The sequence below is a fragment of the Nerophis lumbriciformis genome, linkage group LG31 (assembly GCF_033978685.3).
Source record: "Nerophis lumbriciformis linkage group LG31, RoL_Nlum_v2.1, whole genome shotgun sequence".
In the NCBI taxonomy this organism is placed as follows: Eukaryota; Metazoa; Chordata; class Actinopteri; order Syngnathiformes; family Syngnathidae; genus Nerophis; species Nerophis lumbriciformis.
Window position 1 is genome coordinate 23677526 of NC_084578.2, and position 26259 is coordinate 23703784.

At 43.1% G+C, this 26259-nt stretch overlaps 1 protein-coding gene across 6 annotated transcripts in view; it reads right to left on the minus strand.

The window, feature by feature from the left end:
• hecw2a (HECT, C2 and WW domain containing E3 ubiquitin protein ligase 2a) overlaps positions 1-26259 on the minus strand; it is a 246889-nt gene that overhangs the window by 17829 nt on the left and 202801 nt on the right. For 4 of the 6 annotated variants that reach the window (XM_061926412.1, XM_061926411.1, XM_061926409.1 and 1 more), the window contains 3 exons: positions 20892-21006; positions 10469-10554; positions 3552-3664 (listed from right to left, as the gene is read on the minus strand). In XM_061926412.1, coding sequence (XP_061782396.1) covers positions 3552-3664; positions 10469-10554; positions 20892-21006 — 314 coding nt within the window. Of the gene's footprint in view, positions 1-3551; positions 3665-10468; positions 10555-20891; positions 21007-26259 lie in introns of those variants that run through there. The other 2 variants (XM_061926413.1, XR_009811391.1) reach the window with 1 other exon arrangement.

Below are 26259 nucleotides of genomic sequence, written 5' to 3' on the forward strand. Positions count from 1 at the left end.
GTGTGTCTGCTGCCACAGGAAACCCTTCGTATTATTCATGTGCCAGTCCTAAAACGCAGGATATAACTCAGAAGCGGTATTTTTCAATCAGAACATAGGCAACAGCTGGAATAAAAAGGAGACTAAATATTTGTTTCACAAATTAAAATAACGGAACATATTGCTGTGCATCGATGTGAACAATCTCATTACTGTTTTAACAATCACTTTGTAACAATTCTGGATCAGATGACTCCTGTTAAATCCAATTTGGCTACACAGAAAAAAGCGTGCCATTGGACTAATGAAAATATCTTAAGAGACTGTGTCGAAAGACTGAACGCCAATGGAACTACACTAACCTTGATGTGCACAGGCTCTAATCCAGGGACAATGTGATGGTTGAAAATGCCAGATATGACTCTATCTGTCAATTAGTAACATTAAATAAGAAACATCTCAGTGTTGTTTGACACCATAAATTATTAATATTTGTGTATGTCCTGCTGCCCCAGTTACCTGTTTTTTGTAAAGCTGAAAGCAATGTCATTTTGAGATTTTTCACTAACAAAATGAAGATGATTTAGGATCAAATCCGCCTCCCCCCTTGCTGTTTTAGAGCCTGTCCGCAGCATGTGGTTCTCATTTAGGGCTGTGATGTTTGCTGATATTTCGGCACTGGTGACCAAGATGAAGCCTTCCTCTTATTCATCTGACTTCCTTCCTTATAGACTCTTCTAAAATGTGTTAGAGGTCATTGGTTCTTGTGTTACCAAAATGGTTAACTTCTCCTGGTCTACTGGTGTATTCCCAATGCTTTCAAACATGCCATAGTGGAGCTATTACTATAAAAAGCAGGCTTAGATCCGACCGATCAAAATAGTTTTAGGCCCATTTCCAAGTTACCGTTACTGTCCAAGATCCTTGAGAAAGTGGTCTCTGAACAGCTGACATTTTACTCAACAAAAGTAACATCTGTGAGTCTTTTAAGTATGTGTTCCGTGAACAACACTCGATGGAAATGGCCTTACCGAAAGTGTCTGGCGACATGATGTCTGCTGATTCCAGAAAATGCACTGTTCTGGTTCCCTTGAATCTGTCCGACACTGTTGACCATCAGGTTCTGCTAAGAAGACTAAGGGATCAAGGACTGTCACGGTCCGTACTTCAGGGGTTCTCCTCATATTTGTCTGGACGTAGCTTCAGTGTTACAGCTGATCAAACAAGGTCCAAGTCAGCAGATTTTTTGTGTGGAGTCTAAAGGTTATATATATATATCCTGTTATATTCTTGCTGTGTTTGAATCCTTTGGCAAAGATCATTTAAAGGTTTAGTGATGTTTAATTTCACTTTTTTGCTGATGACATCCATTTCTTCTGCTCTTTTGAGTCATCAGAGATGCGGAAGCTTAACTCCTTGCTTCATTGTTTAGTAGACATAAAACAATGGATAAGCCATAACTCTCTGCAACTCAATGAAGACAAAACAGAACTACTGGTTATTGCACCTGATGATTCAATCCCAGGGATTAAACAGTACTTGGGTGATTTAGGCCAGTCTACTAAGCCAAGCCTCAGAAACTTGGGAGTTATTTTGACAAAGACATGTTATTAGTGCAGCATTATAAGCAGCTGATGTGGAAATGCTTCTTTCCTCTAAGGAAAATCTCTGAATTTAGGAAAATGGGGTCACATAATGATTTAAAGCTTCTCATTCATGCTCTTGTGTCTTTGCGTTTGGACTAGAGATGTCCGATAATATCGGCCTGCAGATATTATCGGCCGATAAATGCGTTAAAATGTAATGTTGGAAATTATCGGTATCGTTTTTTTTTTAATCGGTATCGGGTTTTTTTTATTTTTTTTTATTTTTATTAAATCAACATAAAAAACACAAGATACACTTACAATTAGTGCCCCAACCCAGAAAAACTCTCTCCCCCATTTACACTCATTCACACAAAAGGGTTGTTTCTTTCTGTTATTAATATTCTGGTTCCTACATTATATATCAATATATATCAATACAGTCTGCAAGGGATACAATCTGTAAGCACACATGATTGTGCGTGCTGTTGGTCCACTAATTCCCGGGCGCGGCCACCGATGCTGCTCACTGCTTCCCTCACCTCCCAGGGGGTGATCAAGGGTGATGGGTCAAATGCAGAGGATAATTTCGCCACACCTAGTGTGTGTGTGACAATCACTGGGACTTTAACTTTAACTTTAATAGTACTAACCTTTAACAGTTAATGTTACTAATTTTCATTAATTACTAGTTTCTATGTAACTGTTTTTATATTGTTTCACTTTCTTTTTATTCAAGAAAATGTTTTTAATTTATTTATCTTATTTTATTTTATTAATTAAAAAAAACAAACCCTTATCTTCACCATACCTGGTTGTCCAAATTAGGCATAATAATGTGTTAATTCCACGACTGTATATATCGGTTGATATCGGTATCGGTTGATATCGGTATTGGTAATTAAAGAGTTGGACAATATCGGAATATCGGATATCGGCAAAAAGCCATTATCGGACATCCCTAGTTTAGACTATTGTAATAGTCTGTTTTCATGTATGAACAAGAAGGAGCTCTCTTGACTGCAACTAGTCCAAAATTCTTCAGTGAGAATTTTGACCCATACTAATAGAAGGACCCACATATCCCTTGATCTAAAATAACTATTTGGCTGCCAGTGTCCTATAGGATCACATTCAAAATTCTGTTTCTCGCCTTCAGAGCTTTGCATGGTCAGGTTCCTTTTTATATCAGTGATCTGATTCAGCCTTACACCCCAACTCTGATGTCCGTGAATCAGAATCTACTGAAGATTCCACACACTCATTTTAGGACTACAAGTGACCGATTTTACCAAACTGTTGCTCCCATGCTTTGGAACGATCTTCCGCCCTCATTGCGCTCAATTGACGCTGTTGACAACTTCTAACTTGGAAACAAAAGTCTGCTTACAGCAGAGCCAATGGGAGGTCCTCTATTTCACCCATAAAACCCCCCCAAAAAACATCCAAAGAGCTGACAATAAGTTAGTTAATGGCAAGAACGACACAAAAAGACGCTTGGTTCGACCCCCCTTTTCTTCGAGAGGGTTAGGAGTCATTCTTCATCTAAATGGAAATAAATGAACATCTTAGCAGTCGGCATCCTAATGACAGCTGTTGACATTTTGCAACTTAACCTTTTCACTCTGTGATTTTACCAGTACTGCTAGATTACATCCACACTCTATCTCTATGAAAAGTGCTTTCTTTATCTTGCGCACAAGGGCAGGCACACTCTATAAGGGCAGGCACACTCTATATGCAGGCCATTATGTTATGTATACATGGTATTTCATTAGTTTACTGTTACAATAGAGCGTAAGTCAATGAATCCGGGCGCCGTTTAAAGCGGTGAGGCAGAACAAGCATTACACAGGAATGTACATGTACAACACATATTAAAAATGGTTGTACTGCTGTATTTTGGACATTGATGGGTTGACTTTCAAATGCACTTGACTTCGAGTCAAGGAATGTGTGCGTGTGAGTGTGCGTGCGTGTGTGTACCTTGGTAAGGAGGTGATTTTGCCCCACTTCTCCACACAGAATCTGCGGGGTCCGTTACTTCCTCGCAGCGAGGCAAAGCCCTCGTAGGGAATACTTGACGTACCTGTCACAAACTACAAAACAACATTCCAAGTATTGATCAAAGTACTTTTCTTGATCTCAATGCCAATTATATGTATTTGCAAGGGATATAAACTTGTAGTACACACAAACAACGGCGTTACATGATAACAGCGTTACTAACACTGTTACTTTTACCAGTAACGAATAATCTAATTAATAGCGAGACGTTTGATATAACGTGGCAGGTTACTTTTAATGTGGTTATATTGATCATTCTGTTTTTCTTGTGTAGACCAATGACTTCCTGCTGAAGACGATACCACTCTGAGCACCTGTTTGCAATTATAATTTGTCCTCCTATTTAAACCTGATGATCACTACAGGTGATCGCAGGTGCGTAATGATGCATTCCTAGTCTGAAATTCTTCATGCTTGCTATTCGGGTATTTCCCCCTTGTTCCTCTGCTCGCTAAGGTTTACTCAACGTGGTATTGTCTGGTTGCTAAGACCAACCCTCTTCCTAGTTATTGTTTGTTAAATTGATTTAATTTTTCCATTACAGTTTTCTCACGTGTTCCTTTTCTTTTTTGTGTCTCCGAGAAATAAAAGACTGTAAATCGCCTTACGCCTGGATCTCCCTTTTTTGCATCTTGGACTGTATTTTTGAAAAGAGAAAGGTAAAACCTAAGAATTTTGACAACATGGTAGTATCATATACAGGTAAAAGCCAGTAAATTAGAATATTTTGAAAAACTTGATTTATTTCAGTAATTGCATTCAAAAGGTGTAACTTGTACATTATATTTATTCATTGCACACAGACTGATGCATTCAAATGTTTATTTCATTTAATTTTGATGATTTGAAGTGGCAACAAATGAAAATCCAAAATTCCGTGTGTCACAAAATTAGAATATTACTTAAGGCTAATACAAAAAAGGGATTTTTAGAAATGTTGGCCAACTGAAAAGTATGAAAATGAAAAATATGAGCATGTACAATACTCAATACTTGGTTGGAGCTCCTTTTGCCTCAATTACTGCGTTAATGCGGCGTGGCATGGAGTCGATGAGTTTCTGGCACTGCTCAGGTGTTATGAGAGCCCAGGTTGCTCTGATAGTGGCCTTCAACTCTTCTGCGTTTTTGGGTCTGGCATTCTGCATCTTCCTTTTCACAATACCCCACAGATTTTCTATGGGGCTAAGGTCAGGGGAGTTGGCGGGCCAATTTAGAACAGAAATACCATGGTCCGTAAACCAGGCACGGGTAGATTTTGCGCTGTGTGCAGGCGCCAAGTCCTGTTGGAACTTGAAATCTCCATCTCCATAGAGCAGGTCAGCAGCAGGAAGCATGAAGTGCTCTAAAACTTGCTGGTAGACGGCTGTGTTGACCCTGGATCTCAGGAAACAGAGTGGACCGACACCAGCAGATGACATGGCACCCCAAACCATCACTGATGGTGGAAACTTTACACTAGACTTCAGGCAACGTGGATCCTGTGCCTCTTCCTGTCTTCCTCCAGACTCTGGGACCTCGATTTCCAAAGGAAATGCAAAATTTGCTTTCGTCAGAAAACATGACTTTGGACCACTCAGCAGCAGTCCAGCTGGTGTCGGTCCACTCTGTTTCCTGAGATCCATATATATATATATAGGATATAGGATCAGAAGTTCCTATATAAACATTGCGCACTCACGTCGCCTTTTTGTATTGATTACTGCAGCTGTGCACTGGATTCATTCACAAATACAAACTACAACTCACGGACACTTTAGAGTTAGGCTCCACCATCAGAATGTGTACTTAAACTTATAAAGATCACATGGATATTATTCAGTGAGTTGATTCACCAAAACTAACCTGTTATACAGGAGGAAAAAGCACACAGGACGTTTCAATTGTTCACAGACTGGTCGCGCTCATCAGAATGACAAGACACTTCCGGTCTACAGGTGATAGCATTCAATTGGGAAGAAACGCCCTACTGCCCCCTACTGACCAATGTGAATACTGATAAATGTGTAATGACAGCTTCAAAAACGAATTCAAACCACAAAATAAAATAAATAAATCAACTCAAAAATGTGACACATTATGGGTGGGTCACATATGCATGTACAGTAGATGGCAGTAGTGTCCTGTTTAAAAGTGTCACAACATTGCTGTTTACGGCAGCGAACTGCTTTAGGTAGACGAAAACTTGACTGCTGTTGTTGTGTGTTGTTACCGCGCTGGGAGGACGTTAATGAAACTGCCTAACAATAAACCCACATAAGAAACCAAGATTACGCCCTCCATCATTAGCTGTTTATATTGTGATGAAAGCGGACGTGTGAACAGGCTGTCAACACGTCACTCAGGTCCGCATGGAGCTGGAGGGGGCGTGGCCTCCAGCTCCGCCTGAATTTCGGGAGATTTTCGGGAGAAAATTTGTCCCGGGAGGTTTTCGGGGGAGGCGCTGAATTTCGGGAGTCTCCCGGAAAATCCGGGAGGGTTGGCAAGTATGGGTTAGTTTACCCGAGGAGTTGCACATGGACATGTGGTTGCAAGCAAACGGAAAACTTCTAGTCTATTCTACTTGCCTTCCTTGCGCCTCAGAACTCAGCCTGTATGCATTCACGACCTCAAAGACAGTTGGAAATGATCAAACTCTTTTAAAAAAGCAACCTTTTCGCACCCCGGGGATAAAAAAAATCTGAGAGAGCCACAACAAGGAGGAAGAAGAGCTGCATGCGGCTCCAAAATCGCGGGTTGCAGACCTCTGGCCTAAAAAGAACGACAATGTAATGTAACTTGTACAATAATGTACAGAACAGAGGAGATTTAGTTCATTTACATTTTTTATTTTAAGCCATTATTTTTTCCTTACCACAACCTCTCCATCATCCAGCTATTGATTTATTTTTAAAAGAGAATAAATACATCAGGTGTTACCTTATTAAACGTAATATTTACAGTAATAAACACATTAGGGAACTGAAGTTTCCGAGAAATTAACCCATGTCTTGTGGCATAAAATGTTGATGCACAAACCATTACAATACCAAAAGCCTGCTTTTGATGTAAATTAGTTATATAATATTTCTGACAAAGCGGTAAATGGCTTGGATTAAGTTTTTTGTCAAATTGGATTATATGCGCCGTTATTATTATGTCATGATCTGGCAGCTCAGCTCTGCTCTTTGTTGCAGTGACTTGTTTTCAAACTATTGGGCTTAGCCACCTGCGTGCACACCTAATACCCATTTCCTCCTGACTATTTAAACTCTCCAGTCCATTCACTCGCCACCAGTAGATTCCTGGTTCACCCTTCCAGTCGTGTTCATCACCTCTACTTTGGCTCCACTCACGCTTCATGTTCCTGTGGTCTTGCTATGGTCCTGCCATGTAGTGTTACGTGTTTTCTCTCCTCATCTTTTGTGTGCATTTTCTGTTTCTCCACACCTTTTGTGTGCATCCTTAGTTACTTTTCCTCACTCCTTTTTGAGTGCATTTGTTGTTGTAAAGACCAGGTTCAGTCCCTTTCCCCACATTGTATTTACAACTGTTTCATCAAACTCCTCCCAGAGGCATCTTTACCTGTGGCAAAACCCTATAATGTGTCAGGTCCGGAACATTCCGCATTAAGTGACTATACTTCTTAGTCTTTCGCAGCGGGTCCCAATCACCCCTCTTCCTCTCCATTGGGGGCCGTTTTTTTATGTTGAGAAAAAATATATATCTTTGGGGACCTGTATTGACTATCATGGTCTCTCTGCCATTCTAGTCACAGCTGTTGTGTCCTTAGGCAAGACACTTCACCCTTTCTCCCAGTGCCAACCACACTGGTTTTATCCATCCATCCATCCATCCATCCATCCATCCATCCATCCATCTTCTTCCGCTTATCCGAGGTCGGGTCACGGGGGCAGCAGCCTAAGCAGAGAAGCCCAGACTTCCCTCTACCCAGCCACCTTGTCCAGCTCTTCCCCGGGATCCCAAGGCTTTTCCAGGCGGGAGACACAGTCTCGCCAATTTGTCCTGGTTCCTCCCACCGATCAGACGTGCCCTAAACACCTCCCTAGGGAGGAGTCAGAGGGGCATCCTGACCAGATGCTCGAACCACACTGGTTTTAATGTAGATTAAATGGAGGTAATGGGTTTCACTTTGAGAGGATCTCTCTCAAAAAAACAAAACGCTATATAAACATAATACACTCATTCACTCAAGACTGCTTTAACACCCCTATGGGCATTTTGAATATTTAGTAATGCCTTTTGGCCTCACTAATGTGCCTGCGGTTTTCTAAAATCTTATTAACGACGTCTTCAGGGACATGATTAATCAATTCTGTTTTGTGTACCTTGATGACATTCTTGTCTTTTCCAAAAATCTCCAAAAACATGTCTGCCACATCTGTCTTGTCTTAAAACAGTTATTGGAGAATAGGCTACATGCCAAAGCTGAGGAGAGCAAATTTCACTCGCCAGCTGTGTTGTTTATGGGGTTCATTGTGTAGAAGGCCCACCTCAAACCGGATCCTGCCAAGATCCAGGCAGTGGTCGAGTGGCCATCTCCTACATCAAGAAAGCACTTGCAAAGGTTTGGTTTTGTTAACTTCTGTAGGCAATTTATCCGCAACTTTAGCAGGAAAGCTGAACCCGCGACAAGGCTCACATCGTCTAAAGTACCTTTCTAGTGGGCCTCAGAAGCCGAATTGGCCTTTTCTTTGCTTAAGAAAATGTTTACTATAGCACCAATTCTTTAGTATGCTGATCCTGTTTTACATTTTTTGTCAAGGTTGATGCATCGGATACAGAAATTGGAGTAGTTCTGTCCCAGCATTCCACGGTCAACCAGAGTCTTCACTGTGCCTTCTTCTCGCGTCGCTTCACAGCTGCTGAAACTAACTATGATGTGGGGAATAGAGAGCTGCTGGCCATCGTTGTTGTGCTACAGGAGTGGAGGCACTGGTTGGAGGGACGGATCATAAAAAGACTTAAAAACTTAAGACTCAAAGACTTAACTCCCGCCAAGCAGGTTGGTCACTGTTTTCTCAGACGCTTCAACTTTTCTATTACCTATTACCTAGCTTGGTGTTCCTGCTGCAACAACAAGCCAGATGTGCTCTCCAGAGTTACGGTCCTGTCGCTGAGGAAACCACTCTGGAGACCATCATACCTGTGGTTCGAGTGATAGGAGCACTCCAATGGGAGGTGAAGAAAACGGTGTCTGATGCCGCCTCCAAGACCAAGGTCCCAGAGGGAGTTCCTGCAGGCAAGCTATTTGTACCTAATTAACTGAGATCTGAAGTCTTGCAGTGGGTAGACACATCCAAGGTATCTTGTGAGGCACACTGTTTTTAGTCTCAAAGACTCACATACTAAATGTGGTTGACTGGTTTTCAAAGATGGCTCACTTAATTCCCCTATTCAAACTACCTACTTTCCTCGAGACTGACCAACTTCTGGTCAAGCATGTTTTCTGCCTTCATGGTGTCCCTCTGGACTTGCTCTCGGACAGAAGAACGCAATTTGCATCCGAAGTTTCCTACTCCGCGCATGATCGGTGATCAACCAGCTTACACTGTGAAGGCCATTTTAGACTCCAGAAGGCAGAGCATGGGAGTTCAGTATCTGGTCGACTTGAAACGGGACTGTTCTGTAGGACACTCATTAGTCTCCATCTCCTGGAGCTCAAGCTCCTGTGTCCTCGATCCATCTCTTCTGCCTGGTGTTGCAGTGCCTGTTTTTTGGGCTATGGGGACACAGGAAATGTAGTCAGGATATACATTTCCTCCTGACTACTTAAGCTCTCCAGTCTATTCACTTGGTGCCAGTAGATTCCTGATGGTTCACCCTTCCAGTCGTGTTCATTTCCTCTGCTTCGGCTCCACTCACGCTTCTAATTCCTGTGGCTCTGATCCAACACTGCCGTGTAGTGTTGTGTTTCCTCTCCACACTTTTTGAGTGTTTTCTGTTTCTCCACACCTTTTGTGTGCATCCTTCATTATTTTTCCTCACTTCTTTTTTAAGTGCTGTTTTTGTTATTATTCTTTTTATTTTTTCTCTGCGTTGGGGTCCTAGTTCGGCTAAAGCTGATCATGACATCTTTGATTCTATTGTGATTTTAAAAACTATTTTAATTCTCTATCCAGATTCTAAACTAACCATAACTCTCAAGAGCCCATATTTTCAATGGATATTGGGCAGTTTATGTGTTGTCGAATCTCCCGGCAAAATGTTAACTGCGCCCCAAAGCAGTCACGTGCTACGGCCTGACACCTCATCATCTTCGGCTCCTCCCCTACATGAAGCAAGCCTCAATACGCGCATCACCGAAACGCCCCCTGCATCTCTTTACTAACTAGGGCTAACATAATCCGGTGAAAACATTCAACTGAACTGTCGTCACTGCCAGCAAAATATGAGTCTGAGCTAACAAACACAGCTGAGCTAGTGCTGCTCTATCTGGGCGCTGATGTCAGACATCACTTAGCAAAAGGCATTGCCTTTTCAAGGCACGTACATACACTCTTGTATTGAAAAATGTCTCAACTGCATATGCCAGATTTGAAGTTGTTTGTTTAAAGTAACTTAATAATTACTTCCCATAGTAATTCATTACATTTATAAAAGTGTAATTTCATTCGTAATTCAATTACTTTTCTGTCAAAGTAACCAGTATATATTATTAATTACTTTTTCAAAAGTAATTTTTCTTTTGAAATTACTTTTTGGCATTTACAACTCCGGCCCCCCTGCAACCCTGAAAGAGACAAGTGGTAGAAAATGGATGGATGGATGGATAACTGTAATAATTTGTATATATAAGCTTTGTGCAGTTCATCTTTTGGCCACATAGTGTGACTTACCTGCAGCAGTCTGAGTTTTTGTTCATTGTTGAACCTTTCCACTGCTGACCAGAACCAGCGAATCACGATGTGGTCGTCATGGTAACCTGGGGGCACAATGAGGATGGAAAATGTCTATTTTTATTCCTCTTTGTAAACATCCGTTTGTTCATTTCTTTCAAGGTTGTACTGAACAAACAATATGTACTAGTGCAGTGTGTTTGTATTCATTTGATAATATACGCTATATTACTTTGATCACCAGGGATGTCCAACATATGACCCGTCGGATCAGGCCCGCAAATGGGTTTAATCCAGCCCGCGAGATACATTTGCTAAGTGTAAAAATTAGCTGCACTTTTAAATGAGAGAAACGGCTGTTCTAAATGTGTCCTCTGGATGTCGCAATAGCAATTTTGTTAGGCAAGCAAATGGTTTATACCAAGACCGTGCAAGTATACCAAGCAAAATGCACAAAGTAAAGCGGGGCTGTGGTTCATCCCCCTCAACCCAATGCAAAACTTGCCGTTTAACCTTGCTTTGAACACATTTTGCTTTGGCACCCTCATTTCCATAAAATGTCTCTGTCAAAAAAGAATATGGTGGACACAGAATGCAGAGTGTTCCAAGAAAACTGATCATCCTCCTTTTTATTCACGGAAGTGAATCGAAAACCACATATCATTTTGAGCAGAGCAGAAGAGTGGCAGATCTAGTGGTCTAGAAAAGAGGTCATTTAATTTTGATGAGTTTTGAGGCAAGACTCGAATGCTTCTTCTGAGGTAGCATTTCTAACTGTTGCTGGTAGGGTATTCCAAAGTACTGGAGCCCGAATAGAAAACGCCCAAGAGGCTACAGACAATTTAGGGCTGTGGGGGTCATTTTTGAAACCTAGATTTCGGGGCGCAACATAAGGTACAATTAGGGTTGCAAACTGTCCCTTGAAAAATAGAATTGTCCAGTATTTAGTAACATGAGTATGTAATTCAGTCTTTGAAATGTCAATGGAATTATTGTATGACAAGGCGCGTTTGTATTGCGTTTTATCAGTGGCGGGCCGTGCGTTTCCCACATAGGCCTTCAGTGATATCCGACTTCAATGATTACGTCTCAAAATACTATAATTTATGTCACCACATGACCATTGCTGCAGAAATACTATACAGGAACACATTTACGCACTACTGGACATTGAATCACCACCAACAGTATACAAATCAGGTTATTCTCTGGCGCATTTAAAAATCAATAAACCCGCATCAGCAATTAAAACATATCTTATGTGCTACTGTCAAAATTAAAATTGCAAAAAACATAAAAACGTGAAAAAATAAAGAAATAAAATATCTGAACTAACAATCTATGGAACCCATTCGGGCTTCTGGGGTTGGTCGACATCGTCTCACAATATGTAGTTTTTCTTTAAATATCCTTCTTGAAAATGGCCTTACAAATATATGTTTGTCTTGTCTAATCATAAAGAAAAAGTTAAAGTACCAATGATTGTCACACACACACTAGGTGTGGCGAGATTATTCTCTGCATTTGACCCATCACCCTTGATCACCGCCTGGGAGGTGAGGGGAGCAGTGGGCAGCAGCGGTGGCCGCGCCCGGGAATCATTTTGGTGATTTAACCCCCAATTCCAACCCTTGATGCTGAGTGCCAAGCAGGGAGGTAATGGGTCCCATTTTTATAGTCTTTGGTATGACTCGGCCGGGGTTTGAACTCACAACCTACCGATCTCAGGGCAGACACTCTAACCACTAGGCCACTGAGTAGGTAAAAGATGCAGACGAGGTGTTTTGGCTGAGTTCTTAAAGTTTACTCCACTAGGTGCTGATCAAAAACAACCTGCTGCCGGCATGACTAAACGCCGCTACTGCGCATGCTCTTCACTATTGTGGCATGCTGGGTAATGGAGTTCTTATTTTACCTAGCTCATAACATCACAATATATATCTGCCTTAGGCCATCTACCTGTAGAAGGCCTTATTGACAACTCGTGATCTGAATGGCTATCGCAACTGTCTGTCCACTGTAGTTTGGAGTGCACAAATACAAAGTGAAGAGGTTTGTGTACGTTTACTGTCCCCGTTCACTGACAGTGCACAGATGCCAGCAATGTTGATTCTGAAAGCTTTAGGCAGATTTGGTACAGCATCTACAGCAGACCTGGGCATTCTACGGCCCGCGGGCCCTTTGTGCGTCCCTGTCCGGCCCGCGTGAGGCCAATCATAAATTACAAAATACATTTTAAAAAGTATCTATGACGAGTGTGCAATACAACGGTGCTGCTTTTGTTTTGAAAAGCGTTATTTGTATTACTTCCGTGTGGACGTATGCGCGTGTGTGATTGTGAGTGAATGTGAACAGCAGCAATCACAAATTACAAAATAAAGTTTAAAAAACATCTATGTCGTGCGTGAAATACAACTGTGCTGCTTTTATTTTGAAAAGTGTTATTTATGGGCGTATGTCCGGGTGTAACCTGTGAGTGAAGGTGCACAGCGACAAGTGATGAGACACTAAAAAGAGAAAAGTTGATGACGAATGCCGTGTTTCCAACAAGACATGGACTGCCAAGTATTTCTTTACATTGGGGACGGCGTGGCAAAGTTGGTAGAGTGGTCGTCCCAGCAATCGGAGTGTTGCTGATTACTGGGGTTCAATCCCCACCTTCTACCATCCTAGTCACGTCCGTTGTGTCCTTGGGCAAGACACTTCACCCCTTGCTCCTGATGGCTGCTGGTTAGCGCCTTGCATGGCAGCTCCCGCCATCAGTGTGTGAATGTGTGTGTGAATGGGTGAATGTGGTAATACTGTCAAAGCGCTTTGAGTACCTTGAAGGTAGAAAAGCGCTATACAAGTATAACCCATTTATTATTTATTTATTTATATATAAATTAAAGGTAAAGCCGTGTGCTTAATTTGTGGTACACAAGTTGCTGTGTTTAAAGAATATAATTTGAATCGCCACTACACGACGAAGCACGAGGAAAAATACCGGAATTTGTCTGATGAAGCGCGTGCAAGGGAGGGATGCGTTGATGGTAAAACTGCAAACCCAACAAGGACTTTTTGCCAAATTTCACACCCCCAGAGATGGAGCTGTCAGGACAAGTTTCGTCATTTCTCACAAAATCGCCAGAAAAAGTAAGGCGTTTTCTGACGGAGAGTTTATTAAGGAGTGCTTATTGGACTGTTGCGCTGATATGCCGGAGACTTTGACTGTTTTTCGCTGGCTTTGGATGAGAGCTGTGATGTACGTGACACCGCCCAGCTGCTCATCTTCTTACGTGGTATAACTACAGACTTTAAAATCACAAAGGAGCTAGCAGCCATGCAGAGACAACCACAGGTAATGACTTGTTCACATAGGTAAATGCGTGTTTGGACATTTTAGGACTGAAATGGGACAAGCGGGCAGGTGTGACAATCCAATCCACTTTATTTATATAGCACATTTAAACAACAAAATGTTTCCAAAGTGCTGCACAACAATATTAAAAACAATATTCAAATATTATCCTTTGCTCCACCAATGACTGAATAAAAACAAAAAATTATTACATTTAAAACCAATATAAAATAAATATGATTAAAAACGATTTTTAACAACAGATGGTTGTCCAAATCTGACGGGGAAAAATGTTGGATAATGCGGGATAAAGTGACAGAAATTAACCCTGTGCAGAAATGGACATTTTTGCATTGTGTTTATACATCAGGAAGGGTTGTGTAAGACAGTGTTAAAAATAAAACCATCAAAAGCAATCTGCTTTTGTATAAAGTTAAGTTAGGTTAAATGAAATTATTATTATTATTATTATTAATTATTATTATTATTATTATTTATCTTACGGTATATCAAAAATAATACTGAGCAAAATGTAATTGAAATATTGTCGGTGTGGCCCTCCAGCAGTGCTCGGGTTGCTTATGCGGCCCCTGGTAAAAATTAATTGCCCACCCCTGCAGTACAACCTCAATAAGTTTTCTGCAACAAGGAACAAAATGAAAGGGCTGCAGAAATACAAATTCGAAAGGGATAAGGGGAAAATATGTGTCTGGAAAAGGTGACCAATAAGTGCAAAGTGCACTGCGTGGTTTGCCGCCAAGTTATATCAACTTCATTTTGATATTTTTAAATTGTGCATTAAACTTAAGTTGTTGAGCAATTTGTTTCCTATGTAAACTATTGCTATTACTCCAAAACTGTATCGTTTCACAAAAAAAGGCTAAACCAATCACTACGCTGATAGGGTTGAAAACGATAAGTTTGGCCGGTGCTTTAAGAAAGTGTACTATCCATAAAGAGTTGCTACTCATCACTATTCAGCATGCGCATACATGCGTATCAGTACTCAAGTTTTCCTAGAACAAAATAAACATAGCAATTAAGATAAGAAAGGTTGTTATATTGTGGATATTTTTAACATTATTTTACATACCAGGAAACAAACCAAAACAAAGACGGTATAAACCAGGGGTCCTCAAACTACGGCCCGCGTCCAAAATCCGGTCCGCGGGAAGTCCCAAGTTTTTTTGTTGTTGTTTTTAAATCTGTCCTTTCTAATCCATTTTCTGTTACTCTCAGGGTTTCCTAGCCACTCAGGCAAATAATATTGTCTAAAAATGCATTTTCCCATCAATAATGTGACATTATCGCACCGCAGTGTCGGGCGAGCACACGGTAAGTGCGCATTATTTCAGTCAATTAGTGCGCGAGGTATATATATATATATACGGTATATATATATATATATATATATATATATATATATATATATATATATATATATATATATATATATATATATATATATATATATATATCCATTCATCCATCCATCTTCTTCCGCTTATCCCAGGTCGGGTCACGGGGGCAGCAGCCTAAGCAGAGAAGCCCAGACTTCCCTCTCCCCAGCCACTTCGTCCAGCTCCTCCCGGGAGATCCCGAGGCGTTCCCAGGCCAGCCGGGAGACATAGTCTTCCCAACGTGTCCTGGGTCTTCCTCGTAGCCTCCTACCGGTCATACGTGCCAGAAACACCTCCCTAGGGAGGCGTTCGCGTGGCATCCTGACCAGATGCCCGAACCACCTCATCTGGCTCCTCTCGATGTGGAGGAGCAGCGGCTTTAGGTTGAGCTCCTCCTGAAAGAGCTTCTCACCCTATCTCTAAGGGAGAGCCCCGCCACCCAGCGGAGGAAGCTCATTTTGGCCGCTTGTACCCGTGATCTTGTCCTTTCGGTCATAACCCAAAGCTCATGACCATAGGTGAGGATGGGAACGTAGATCGACCGGTAAATTGAGAGCTTTGCCTTCCGGCTCAGCTCCTTCTTCACCACAACGGATCGATACAGCGTCCGCATTACTGAAGACGCCGCACCGATCCGCCTGTCGACCTCACGATCCACTCTTCCTTCACTCATGAACAAGACTCCGAGGTACTTAAACTCCTCCACTTGGGGCAAGATCTCCTCCCCAACCCGGAGATGGCACTCCACCCTTTTCCGGGCGAGAACCATGGACTCGAACTTGGAGGTGCTGTTTCCCATCCGTCGCTTCACACTCGGCTGCGAACCGATCCAGTGAGGGATGAAGATCTTGGCCAGATGAAGCCATCAGGACCACATCATCTGCAAAAAGCAGAGACCTAATCCTGCAGCCACCAAACCAGAGCCCCTCAACGCCCTGACTGCGCCTACAAATTCTGTCCATAAAAGTTATGAACTGAATCGGTGACAAAGGGAAGCCTTGGCGGAGTCCAACCCTCACTGGAAACGAGTCCGACTTACTGCCGGCAATGCGGACCAGGCTCTGACACTGATCATACAGGGAGCGGACCGCCACAATCAGACAGTCTGGGGTAACAGACGGGTAACGGACTTGGAGAATGCCTTCTCCAAGTCCACAAAGCACATGTAAACTGGTTGGGCAAAGTCCCATGCACCCTCAAGGACCCTGCCGAGAGTATAGAGCTGGTCCACAGTTCTACAACCAGGATGAAAACCACACTGTTCCTCCTGAATCTGAGGTTCGACTATCCGGCGTAGCCTCTCCTCCAGTATACCTAAATAGACCTTACCGGGAAGGCTGAGGAGTGTGATCCCACGATAGTGGGAAGACACCCTCCGGTTCCCCTTCTTAAAGAGAGGAACCACCACCCCGGTCTGCCAATCCAGAGGTACCGCCCCTGATGTCCACGCGATGTTGAGTTTTGTCAAACAAGACAGCCCCACAGCATCCAGAGCCTTAAGGAACTCCGGCGGTTCTCATCCACCCCCGGGGCCTTGCCATCGAGGAGCTTTTTAACTACCTCGGCAACCTCATCCCCAGAAATAGGAGAGCCCACCACAAATTCCCCAGGCACTGCTTCCTCATAGGAAGACATGTTGGTAGATTGAGGAGGTCTTCGAAGTATTCCCTCCACCGATCCGCAACATCCGCAGTCGAGGTCAGCAAAACACCATCCCCACCATACTCGGTGTTGACATTGCACTGCTTCCCTTTCCTGAGGCGGCGGATGGTGGTCCAGAATCGCTTTGAAGTCATCTGGAAGTCGTTTTCCATGGCTTCCCCAAACTCCTCCCATGTCCGAGTTTTTGCCTCCACGACCGCTGAAGCCGCACACCGCTTGTCCTGTCGGTACCTGTTTGCTGTTTCCGGAGTCCTATGAGCCAAAAGAACCCGGTAGGACTCTTTCTTCAGCTTTGCGGCATACCTCACCGCTGGTCACCAGCGGATTCTAGGATTACCGCCACGTAAGGCGGCAACCACCTTGCGGCCACAGCTCCAATCAGCCGCCTCGACAATAGAGGTACGGAACATCGTCCACGTCAATGTCCAGCACCTCCCTCGTGACATGTTCAAAGTTCTTCCGGAGATGGGAATTTAAACTCTCTCTGACAGGAGACTACGCTAGGCGTTCCCAGCAGACCCTCACAATGCGTTTGGGCCTGCCAGGTCTGTCCGGCATCCTCCCCCACCATCGCAGCCAACTCACCACCAGGTGGTGATCGGTAGAAAGCTCCGCCCCTCTCTTCACCCGAGTGTCCAAAACATGACACCGCAAATCCGATGACACAACTACAACGTCGAACATGGTACTGCGGCCTAGGGAGTTCTGGTGCCCAGTGCACATATGGACACCCTTCTGTTTGAACATGGTGTTTGTTATGGACAATCTGTGACGAGCACAAAAGTCCAATAACAAAACATCACTCGGATTCAGATCCGGGCGGTCATTCTTCCCAATCACGCATCTCCAGGTTTCACTGTCATTGCCAATATGAGCGTTGAAGTCCCCCAGTAGAACGAGGGAATCACCCGGGGGAGCACTCTCAAGTACTCCCTCGAGTGAATCCAAAAAGGGTGTTTACTCTGAGCTGCTGTTTGGCATGTAAGCGCAAACAACAATCAGGACCCTTCCCCCCACCCGAAGGCGGAGGGAAGCTACCCTCTCGTCCACTGGGTTGAACTCCAACCAGCAGGCTCTGAGCCGGGGGGCAACAAGAATTGCCACCCCAGCCCGTCGCCTCTCACTGCTGGTAACGCGTCGAAGTGAGTCCGACTATATCTAGCCGGAACTTCTCCACCTCACGCACTATTCCCCCCCCAGCGAGGTGACGTTCCACGTCCCAAGAGCTAGCTTATGTAGCCGAGGATCAGACCGCCAAGTACCCTGCCTTCGGCTTCCGCCCAACTCACAAATTTACCCGACCTCTATGGCCCCTGCTATGGGTGGTGAGCCCATTGGAGGAGGGACCCATGTTGCCTCTTCGGGCTGTGCCCGGCCGGGTCCCATGAGGACAGGCCCGGCCACCAGGTGCTCGCCATCGTGCCCCACCTCCGGGCCTGGCTCCAGAGGGGGGCCCCGGTGACTCGCGTCCGGGCGAGGGAAATCTGGGTCCTTCGTTTTTATTTTTCATGGAGGTCTTCGATAGATATATATATATATATATATGTGTATATATATATATATATATATATATATATATATATATATATACATATATATATATATATATAAAATATACAGTATATATATACACTGCCCGGCCCCCAGTTAAATTTTTTTAACCCAATGCGGCCCCCTGAGTACAAAAAGTTTGGGGACCCCTGGTATAAACCTTGATTAGCCTAAAATGCATGGCTGGTTGTTAGTCTAACTTTTTTCATCAAGTAACACCTTGGTGAACATGCCCTTTCCCAACTACTTTGGCATGTGTTGCAGCCATGAAATTCTAAGTTAATTATTATTTGCAAAAAAAAAAAAAAGTTTATGAGTTTGAACATCAAATATCTTGTCTTTGTAGTGCATTCAATTGAATATGGGTTGAAAAAGATTTGCAAAACATTGTATTCCATTTATATTTACATCTAACACAATTTCCCAACTCATATGGAAATGGGGTTTGTATATATATATATATATACATACAGGTAAAAGCCAGTAAATTAGAATATTTTGAAAAACTTGATTTATTTCAGTGATTGCATTCAAAAGGTGTAACTTGTACATTATATTTATTCATTGCACACAGACTGATGCATTCAAATGTTTGTTTCATTTAATTTTGATGATTTGAAGTGGCAACAAATGAAAATCCAAACTTCCGTGTGTCACAAAATTAGAATATTACTTAAGGCTAATACAAAAAAGGGAGTTTTAGAAATGTTGGCCAACTGAAAAGTATGAAAATGAAAAATATGAGCATGTACAATACTCAATACTTGGTTGGAGCTCCTTTTGCCTCAATTACTGCGTTAATGCGGCGTGGCATGGAGTCGATGAGTTTCTGGCACTGCTCAGGTGTTATGAGAGCCCAGGTTGCTCTGATAGTGGCCTTCAACTCTTCTGCGTTTTTGGGTCTGGCATTCTGCATCTTCCTTTTCACAATACCCCACAGATTTTCTATGGGGCTAAGGTCAGGGGAGTTGGCGGGCCAATTTAGAACAGAAATACCATGGTCCGTAAACCAGGCACGGGTAGATTATGCGCTGTGTGCAGGCGCCAAGTCCTGTTGGAACTTGAAATCTCCATCTCCATAGAGCAGGTCAGCAGCAGGAAGCATGAAATGCTCTAAAACGTGCTGGTAGACGGCTGCGTTGACCCTGGATCTCAGGAAACAGAGTGGACCGACACCAGCAAATGACATGGCACCCCAAACCATCACCCAACCATGCAAATTTTGCATTTCCTTTGGAAATCGAGGTCCCAGAGTCTGGAGGAAGACAGGAGAGGCACAGGATCCACGTTGCCTGAAGTCTAGTGTAAAGTTTCCACCATCAGTGATGGTTTGGGGTGCCATGTCATCTGCTGGTGTCGGTCCACTCTGTTTCCTGAGATCCAGGGTCAACGCAGCCGTCTACCAGCAAGTTTTAGAGCACTTCATGCTTCCTGCTGCTGACCTGCTCTATGGAGATGGAGATTTCAAGTTCCAACAGGACGTGGCGCCTGCACACAGCGCAAAATCTACCCGTGCCTGGTTTACGGACCATGGTATTTCTGTTCTAAATTGGCCCGCCAACTCCCCTGACCTTAGCCCCATAGAAAATCTGTGGGGTATTGTGAAAAGGAAGATGCAGAATGCCAGACCCAAAAACGCAGAAGAGTTGAAGGCCACTATCAGAGCAACCTGGGCTCTCATAACACCTGAGCAGTGCCAGAAACTCATCGACTCCATGCCACGCCGCATTAACGCAGTAATTGAGGCAAAAGGAGCTCCAACCAAGTATTGAGTATTGTACATGCTCATATTTTTCATTTTCATACTTTTCAGTTGGCCAACATTTCTAAAAATCCCTTTTTTGTATTAGCCTTAAGTAATATTCTAATTTTGTGACACACGGAATTTTGGATTTTCATTTGTTGCCACTTCAAATCATCAAAATTAAATGAAATAAACATTTGAATGCATCAGTCTGTGTGCAATGAATAAATATAATGTACAAGTTACACCTTTTGAATGCAATTACTGAAATAAATCAAGTTTTTCAAAATATTCTAATTTACTGGCTTTTACCTGTATATACACACACACACACACACACACACATATACATACACATATACATGCATACACACACACACACACGCACACATATATAAACATATATATGTGTATAAATAGTACATGGAAAATAGATGCAAATATGCACACACTAGTAGGAGGTCAAAGGTGTACAACAAATGCTAGAGTTGAACAAAATCACAGTTAAGAAAAGCAGAATATACAATGTGTTACGTCACACCATTAATATAATTATTCATCATAACAATATGATTACACAATCATAACAATATGATTACACAATCATAACGCATGATTTACAATGTTACAAAAATTCTAAACATTTACAAGTAATAACTTGACTTGATGTTCATCCCAATATGTTGCCCTAATAAACAAAATATATACAAATCTTGTTAAACGTACCTCCTCTGTACTCCGTGTTGTTCCTCCAGTCTGTCAGGTCAATTTCTGCAGTTCCAGCCATCACCAGCTCCAACTCCCTGGCATCGAACACAGACACTAGCCGCACATCCACCACCTGACAACATACAGACACGAACATCCATATGCTACTAACATGATTTCATAGACGTAAACAATTTAATACTATTACTATACTCCTATGGCAGGAACCCAATATGTGAAGCAAATAGTGACTGGTTTAAAAAACAAAGTTTTATTTACAAGTGCATCACAGAAGGAATGGGGAAAAAATCAATAAAACAAAAACCGAGCACCAAGATAGTCCAGTCAAAAACAATGTAATACTAAGACGAAGCAAAAATGTTTGAAAAAGTATTCCAAAAAAGTAACAACAAAATGCGTGGCAGAAGACCAGGACAAAGTAACAACATACAACAAAGTACAACAAAAATTTTACTTACAAATGAATCAGGACAACAAACAGAAACTTGCACGGCCAGGAGCAAGGAGCCAGAAGAACTGGAGAAAATAGAATGCAATAAGCAAGGTTTCCGGGCGTACATAAATGACTAATTCAGAGAAAAAAGAACCACATTCAAGCTCACTGCAGCAAGGTTTAAGAAGGCCTAATTGCTAAATTCTCCATAGGTGTGTCTCCTGGCTCCACTCTCATGTCAGCCTCACAGCAATCTGAAAAGCAGGGTAGAGATTAACAGAACCATGGGGGAAAACAACTCAACTGCCAAGCAATACATAGAAAAGAAAGAAAGACCCAAACAGAATTCCTAAAACACAACAGTACCTCCTCCCTAACAACTGGTAGTCAATATGGTGGCCCACCTGGCTTATCAGGAAATTTGGTGTGAAAATCTTGAATAAGAGAGGGCTCAAGAATGAGCTTTGTCGAAATCCAGGAGCGATCTTTAGGCCCAATCGACCAAATACAGAAACCCGCTCCCGTGTTGCCTCGAGTTAATTATAGCGCTCACATTAAACGCCGGATGGCCGTCGATAAGCTTAGGCGGAGGAGGAGGCACGACAGAAGGGCTAAGGAGCTGGTCTCTAAAGGCTTGAGCTTGGACACATGGTAAGTGGGGTGGAGGTTGAGCAAAGCAGTCAATTTAAGTCCAACCACACCAGGGTTAATGATGCGCTCTATCATGTAGTTACCAACAAAATGAGGAGGACACTTCTTAGATGAAACTGCAAGAGGTAAGTCTTTGGAGGACAGCCATACCTTTTGACCAGAAACATAAGTGGGAGCTTGTGTGCAATGGTGGTTGGCCATCCGCTGGTTACGCTCAGCAGTGCATCCCAAAGCCGCCCGGGCGTTGCACCAAGATCTGTGGGCCTGTCGAACATGCTGCTTCACCAAAGGTACAGCAACACTCCTCTTCAATGATGGGAGGGCAGGAGGCTGGAACCTGTAGGCTGTACAGAAGGGTAACATCCCAGTGGCTGAGCTAACAAGAGTGTTATGGGCGTACTCAATCCAAGGAAGTTGCAGTGCCCACTTTCCTGGGTCCTGATAACAGTTACACCTGATGGCAGCCTCCCGTCCTGATTATTTCGTTCAGATTGTCCATTGGTCTATGGATGGTACCTTGTCGAGAAACTGGATGACGCCCCAACCCCCTGCAGAAAGCTCTCCACCTCCTTACCACAGCAAAGTACCTTCAAATTGGAGCCGACCCAGAGGGACGTCTGTCGCAGAATGTCCCATGGCAAGTTCTTGCTTGTCAGAAGGTTGACTTGGCTTTAGCTTTATGGGGCAACGAGGAATGAGCTGACCCACCTGTCCACAATGCATTTGGCTGGTGAGAGTCTGTTACCTCCCAGCTGCATAGCCTCGTCAACATCCCGTGGTGATGAGGTTTCACTCATCAGAGTTCCAGCAGTTGAGGCCCCAGCAATAATCCCTGGGGTGGCAGAAAGCCTGTGCTCTGCAGCCCTCTCCCGAGAACGCTCGTGAAGGCAGTTGTCCAGCTGTATGGCCTGATCAGCTTATCACCTCCTGCTGCCACATAGTGGTTTGTATTCTCAGTTCCCCTCTTTTGGTGCAGTTCAACTCTTGTATTCTTACTGCATTTCTCCTTTCCCCGAGAGTTCCTGTGTTCCCCGAGTAATATAGAGCACAGAGCACGCTGACTCCATCCACTCTCAGCTGCCAGGATCCGGAACATGATGACGTGTTCGATCACAGACTCCCTGTCTTGTTTGAGCTGAATGAGTCTTTGGCCTCTCTGTCTTGAAGCTCAGGATGATTGGCAAAGATGGCCACCGCCCAAGCTGTAGCGCTACCTGCCAGGAGGCTCACCAGGTAGGTCACACAAGGTCGGTCAGAGCTGTGGGTTGATGGCTGCAGGTCAAACACTAATTGACAGTGGTGAATAAAGGAGTTACAGTCACCGAAGTTACCCCTGAACCTCTCGGGGGAAGGTATCATGGGTTCATGTGAGTGTGACAGAACAGGCCTTGAGAGCAACGTTCCATGTAAGGACTCCCTTTCAGCAGCAGATGCAGCTACCTGGGACGCCTTTTCCTCAAGGTTAGCTGATAGCGTGTGCACCATGCTTGTGAGGTTTTGGATGGCCTCATTATGATATGTCATGTGCACTTAAGGCCTTTTGCCATCTTTCTGCCTCGGCAGGTTCCCTGCCTGGTGGTTCTCTCTGTTAGGCAGTGTATGGCAGGAACCCAAGATGCATAGCAGATAATGACTTGTTCGAAAACAAAGTTTTATTTATAAGTTCATCATAGGAGGAATTAAAAAAATCAGATGAAACAAAAACTGAGCACCAAGCTAGTCCAGTCAAAAAAAATGTAATACTAAACAAAAGGCAAAGCCAAAATGCTTAAAAAGTAGTCCAAAAAAAGTGGCAAAATGCCAGGACAAAGTAACAACAAAAAACAAAGTACAACTAAAAATAGTACTTACAAACGATTGAGGACAACAAATAGAAACTTGCACAGCCAGGAGCAATGAGCCAGGAGAATCGGAGAAAGCAGAATGCGTTAAGCAAGGTACCCAGGCGTACAAATATGACCAATGCAGAGAAAAAAGAAGCACAACCAAGCTCACTGCAGTAAGGCTTAAGAAGGCCTAACTGCTAAATTCCCCACAGGTGTGTTTCCTGGCTCCACCCCCCTCTCAGCCTCAGAGCAGTCTTTCGAAGGCTGCAGTTCTTAGTAATTGGCTGAAGGGGACCGTGTCGCCTGAGCTATACAGCATACTTGCCAACCTTGAGACCTCCACATTCGGGAGATTGGGGGGGGGGGGGGGGGTATATTTATAGCTAAAATTCACTGAAATCCAAGTATTTCTTATATATATATATATATATATATATATATATATATATATATATATATATACTTGACTTTCAGTGAATTCTAGCTATATATATATATATATACATATAAATACAATAAATACTTGAATTTCAGTGATCATTTATTTACACATATACACACACATAACACTCCTCTATTCATTGTTGTATTTAAAAGTGCAATGCTTTTCAGCCAGTAGCACAGCCTTTGAAGGAGCATATGTACGGGCAGCAACGTTCCCTTTAAGGTGCGCACCTGCGCAATTGCGCACTGCTCAAGCGTCCTCTGCGCACAGCAAATATATGCCGCGCACCAAATCAAATCCCATCTGAATTCTAAACAAAATAAACACATTTAATCTGTGTAATTTTGCGATGCAACTCTGAGTCACAGTGACAACAAGCGGCCCTAACGGTGTTCGTCAACGCCGTTCAATTGAACACCATTCAATTATTGTAACGTCTATCGAGATGCTTCGAGGACAGGAATTATATCGATCACTTTATTGAGCAAAACTGTTTATATTCGGCCATAACCACACCAAAAACATGAGTAAAAAACTTCTCTCTCGAAAAACTAGTCATTTTCGGCCGTACAAACCAGGCCAAAACCAACTTGTCATCCGTCACCAACAGTGTTGGGACTAACGCGTTACAAAGTAACGCGTTACTGTAACGCCGTTAGTTTCGGCGGTAACTAGAAATCTAACGCGTTATTTTTGTATATTCAGTAACTCAGTTACCGTTACTACATGATGCATTACTGCGTTATTTTACGTTACTTTTTATGTAGTATAAAGTGTGTTTTATCGGAGTTCTGATTCTTCTTGTGTCACAAGCCGGAGAAGAGAGAGAGACATGCGCTCTGTGTGGGTGTGTCTGAGTGTGAGTGTGGGGAGTGGGGGGGGGGGGGTGGGGGGTGGGGGGTGGGGGGGGGGGGGGTGGGGGGTGGGGGGGGGGCGTGTCTGATCATGGCGGAGCCAGAAGTCGAGTTTGCTAACATGGAGATATTTTCACTACTTTTCTTTTATCGAGCACAAAGAAAATAACATTTTAGTTAAATGTAAATTGTGCTTTGGATCAAAGATGCCATCTACTGCCCAAAACAGCAATTCAAATCTGCTGAAACAAGCTACATAGCAACATGCTTCGACGAAGCTAGTAAAGAGAGACAGAGACTCCAATGACACTTCACCTCCACCACCACGACCATTCACCGCTGAAGGTACACACTCTGTCAATCAATGTTCCCTCTAATTGTTCATGTGTGAGCAAATGCAAAAAGTCCCTGAGCATTGAGTGGAGTCCATGTGAGCAACTTTAGACGTGGCACACTGTGGCTACACCAGCAGCACACCTGTCCCAAACCTCACTAAATAACAACTTACATCTCCATCCATCCATCCATTTCTACCGCTTGTCCCTTTCGGGGTCGCTGGAACCTATCTCAGCTGCATTCTGGCGGAAGGCAGGGTACACCCTGGACAAGTCCCCACCTCATCACAGGGCCAACACAGATAGACAGACAACATTCTCTTATTATCATAATCAAATGACAACAGTCATTTCCATTTCTAATATAAGTGTTTAGGCCCACTTATAATGACAATAACAAAAAATATTGTTTTTCATGAACTGTGTATTTGTATTGTTTGTCTGGGTGGAGGTCCTGCTTTGGAAATAATTTGTACCCCTTTCAGACATTGCATTTAGTTCCCATTAAAACATTCACATGTTGCACAATGAGATGTAAGCAGGGGATCATGTGTACATTCCTGCAACTTCCTGTTTGTAAAAAATATATTTTTATTAGTATTTATTTAATATACTAACAGCATTTAATGATTAATATTTATAAATTAAGATTCCTAATAAATGACACTAGAATAAGCACACATTTGATTGGTAAATCATAGTGTAACGACCTGGAATGACACTTTATGTGTGGTGTTGGAGTTGTCCGACTTTTTGTGTGGCTGTAAACGCATCACTGGCTAAGTGCCATATGTGCAAGTGTTGGCGCACGTGAGAGAGCG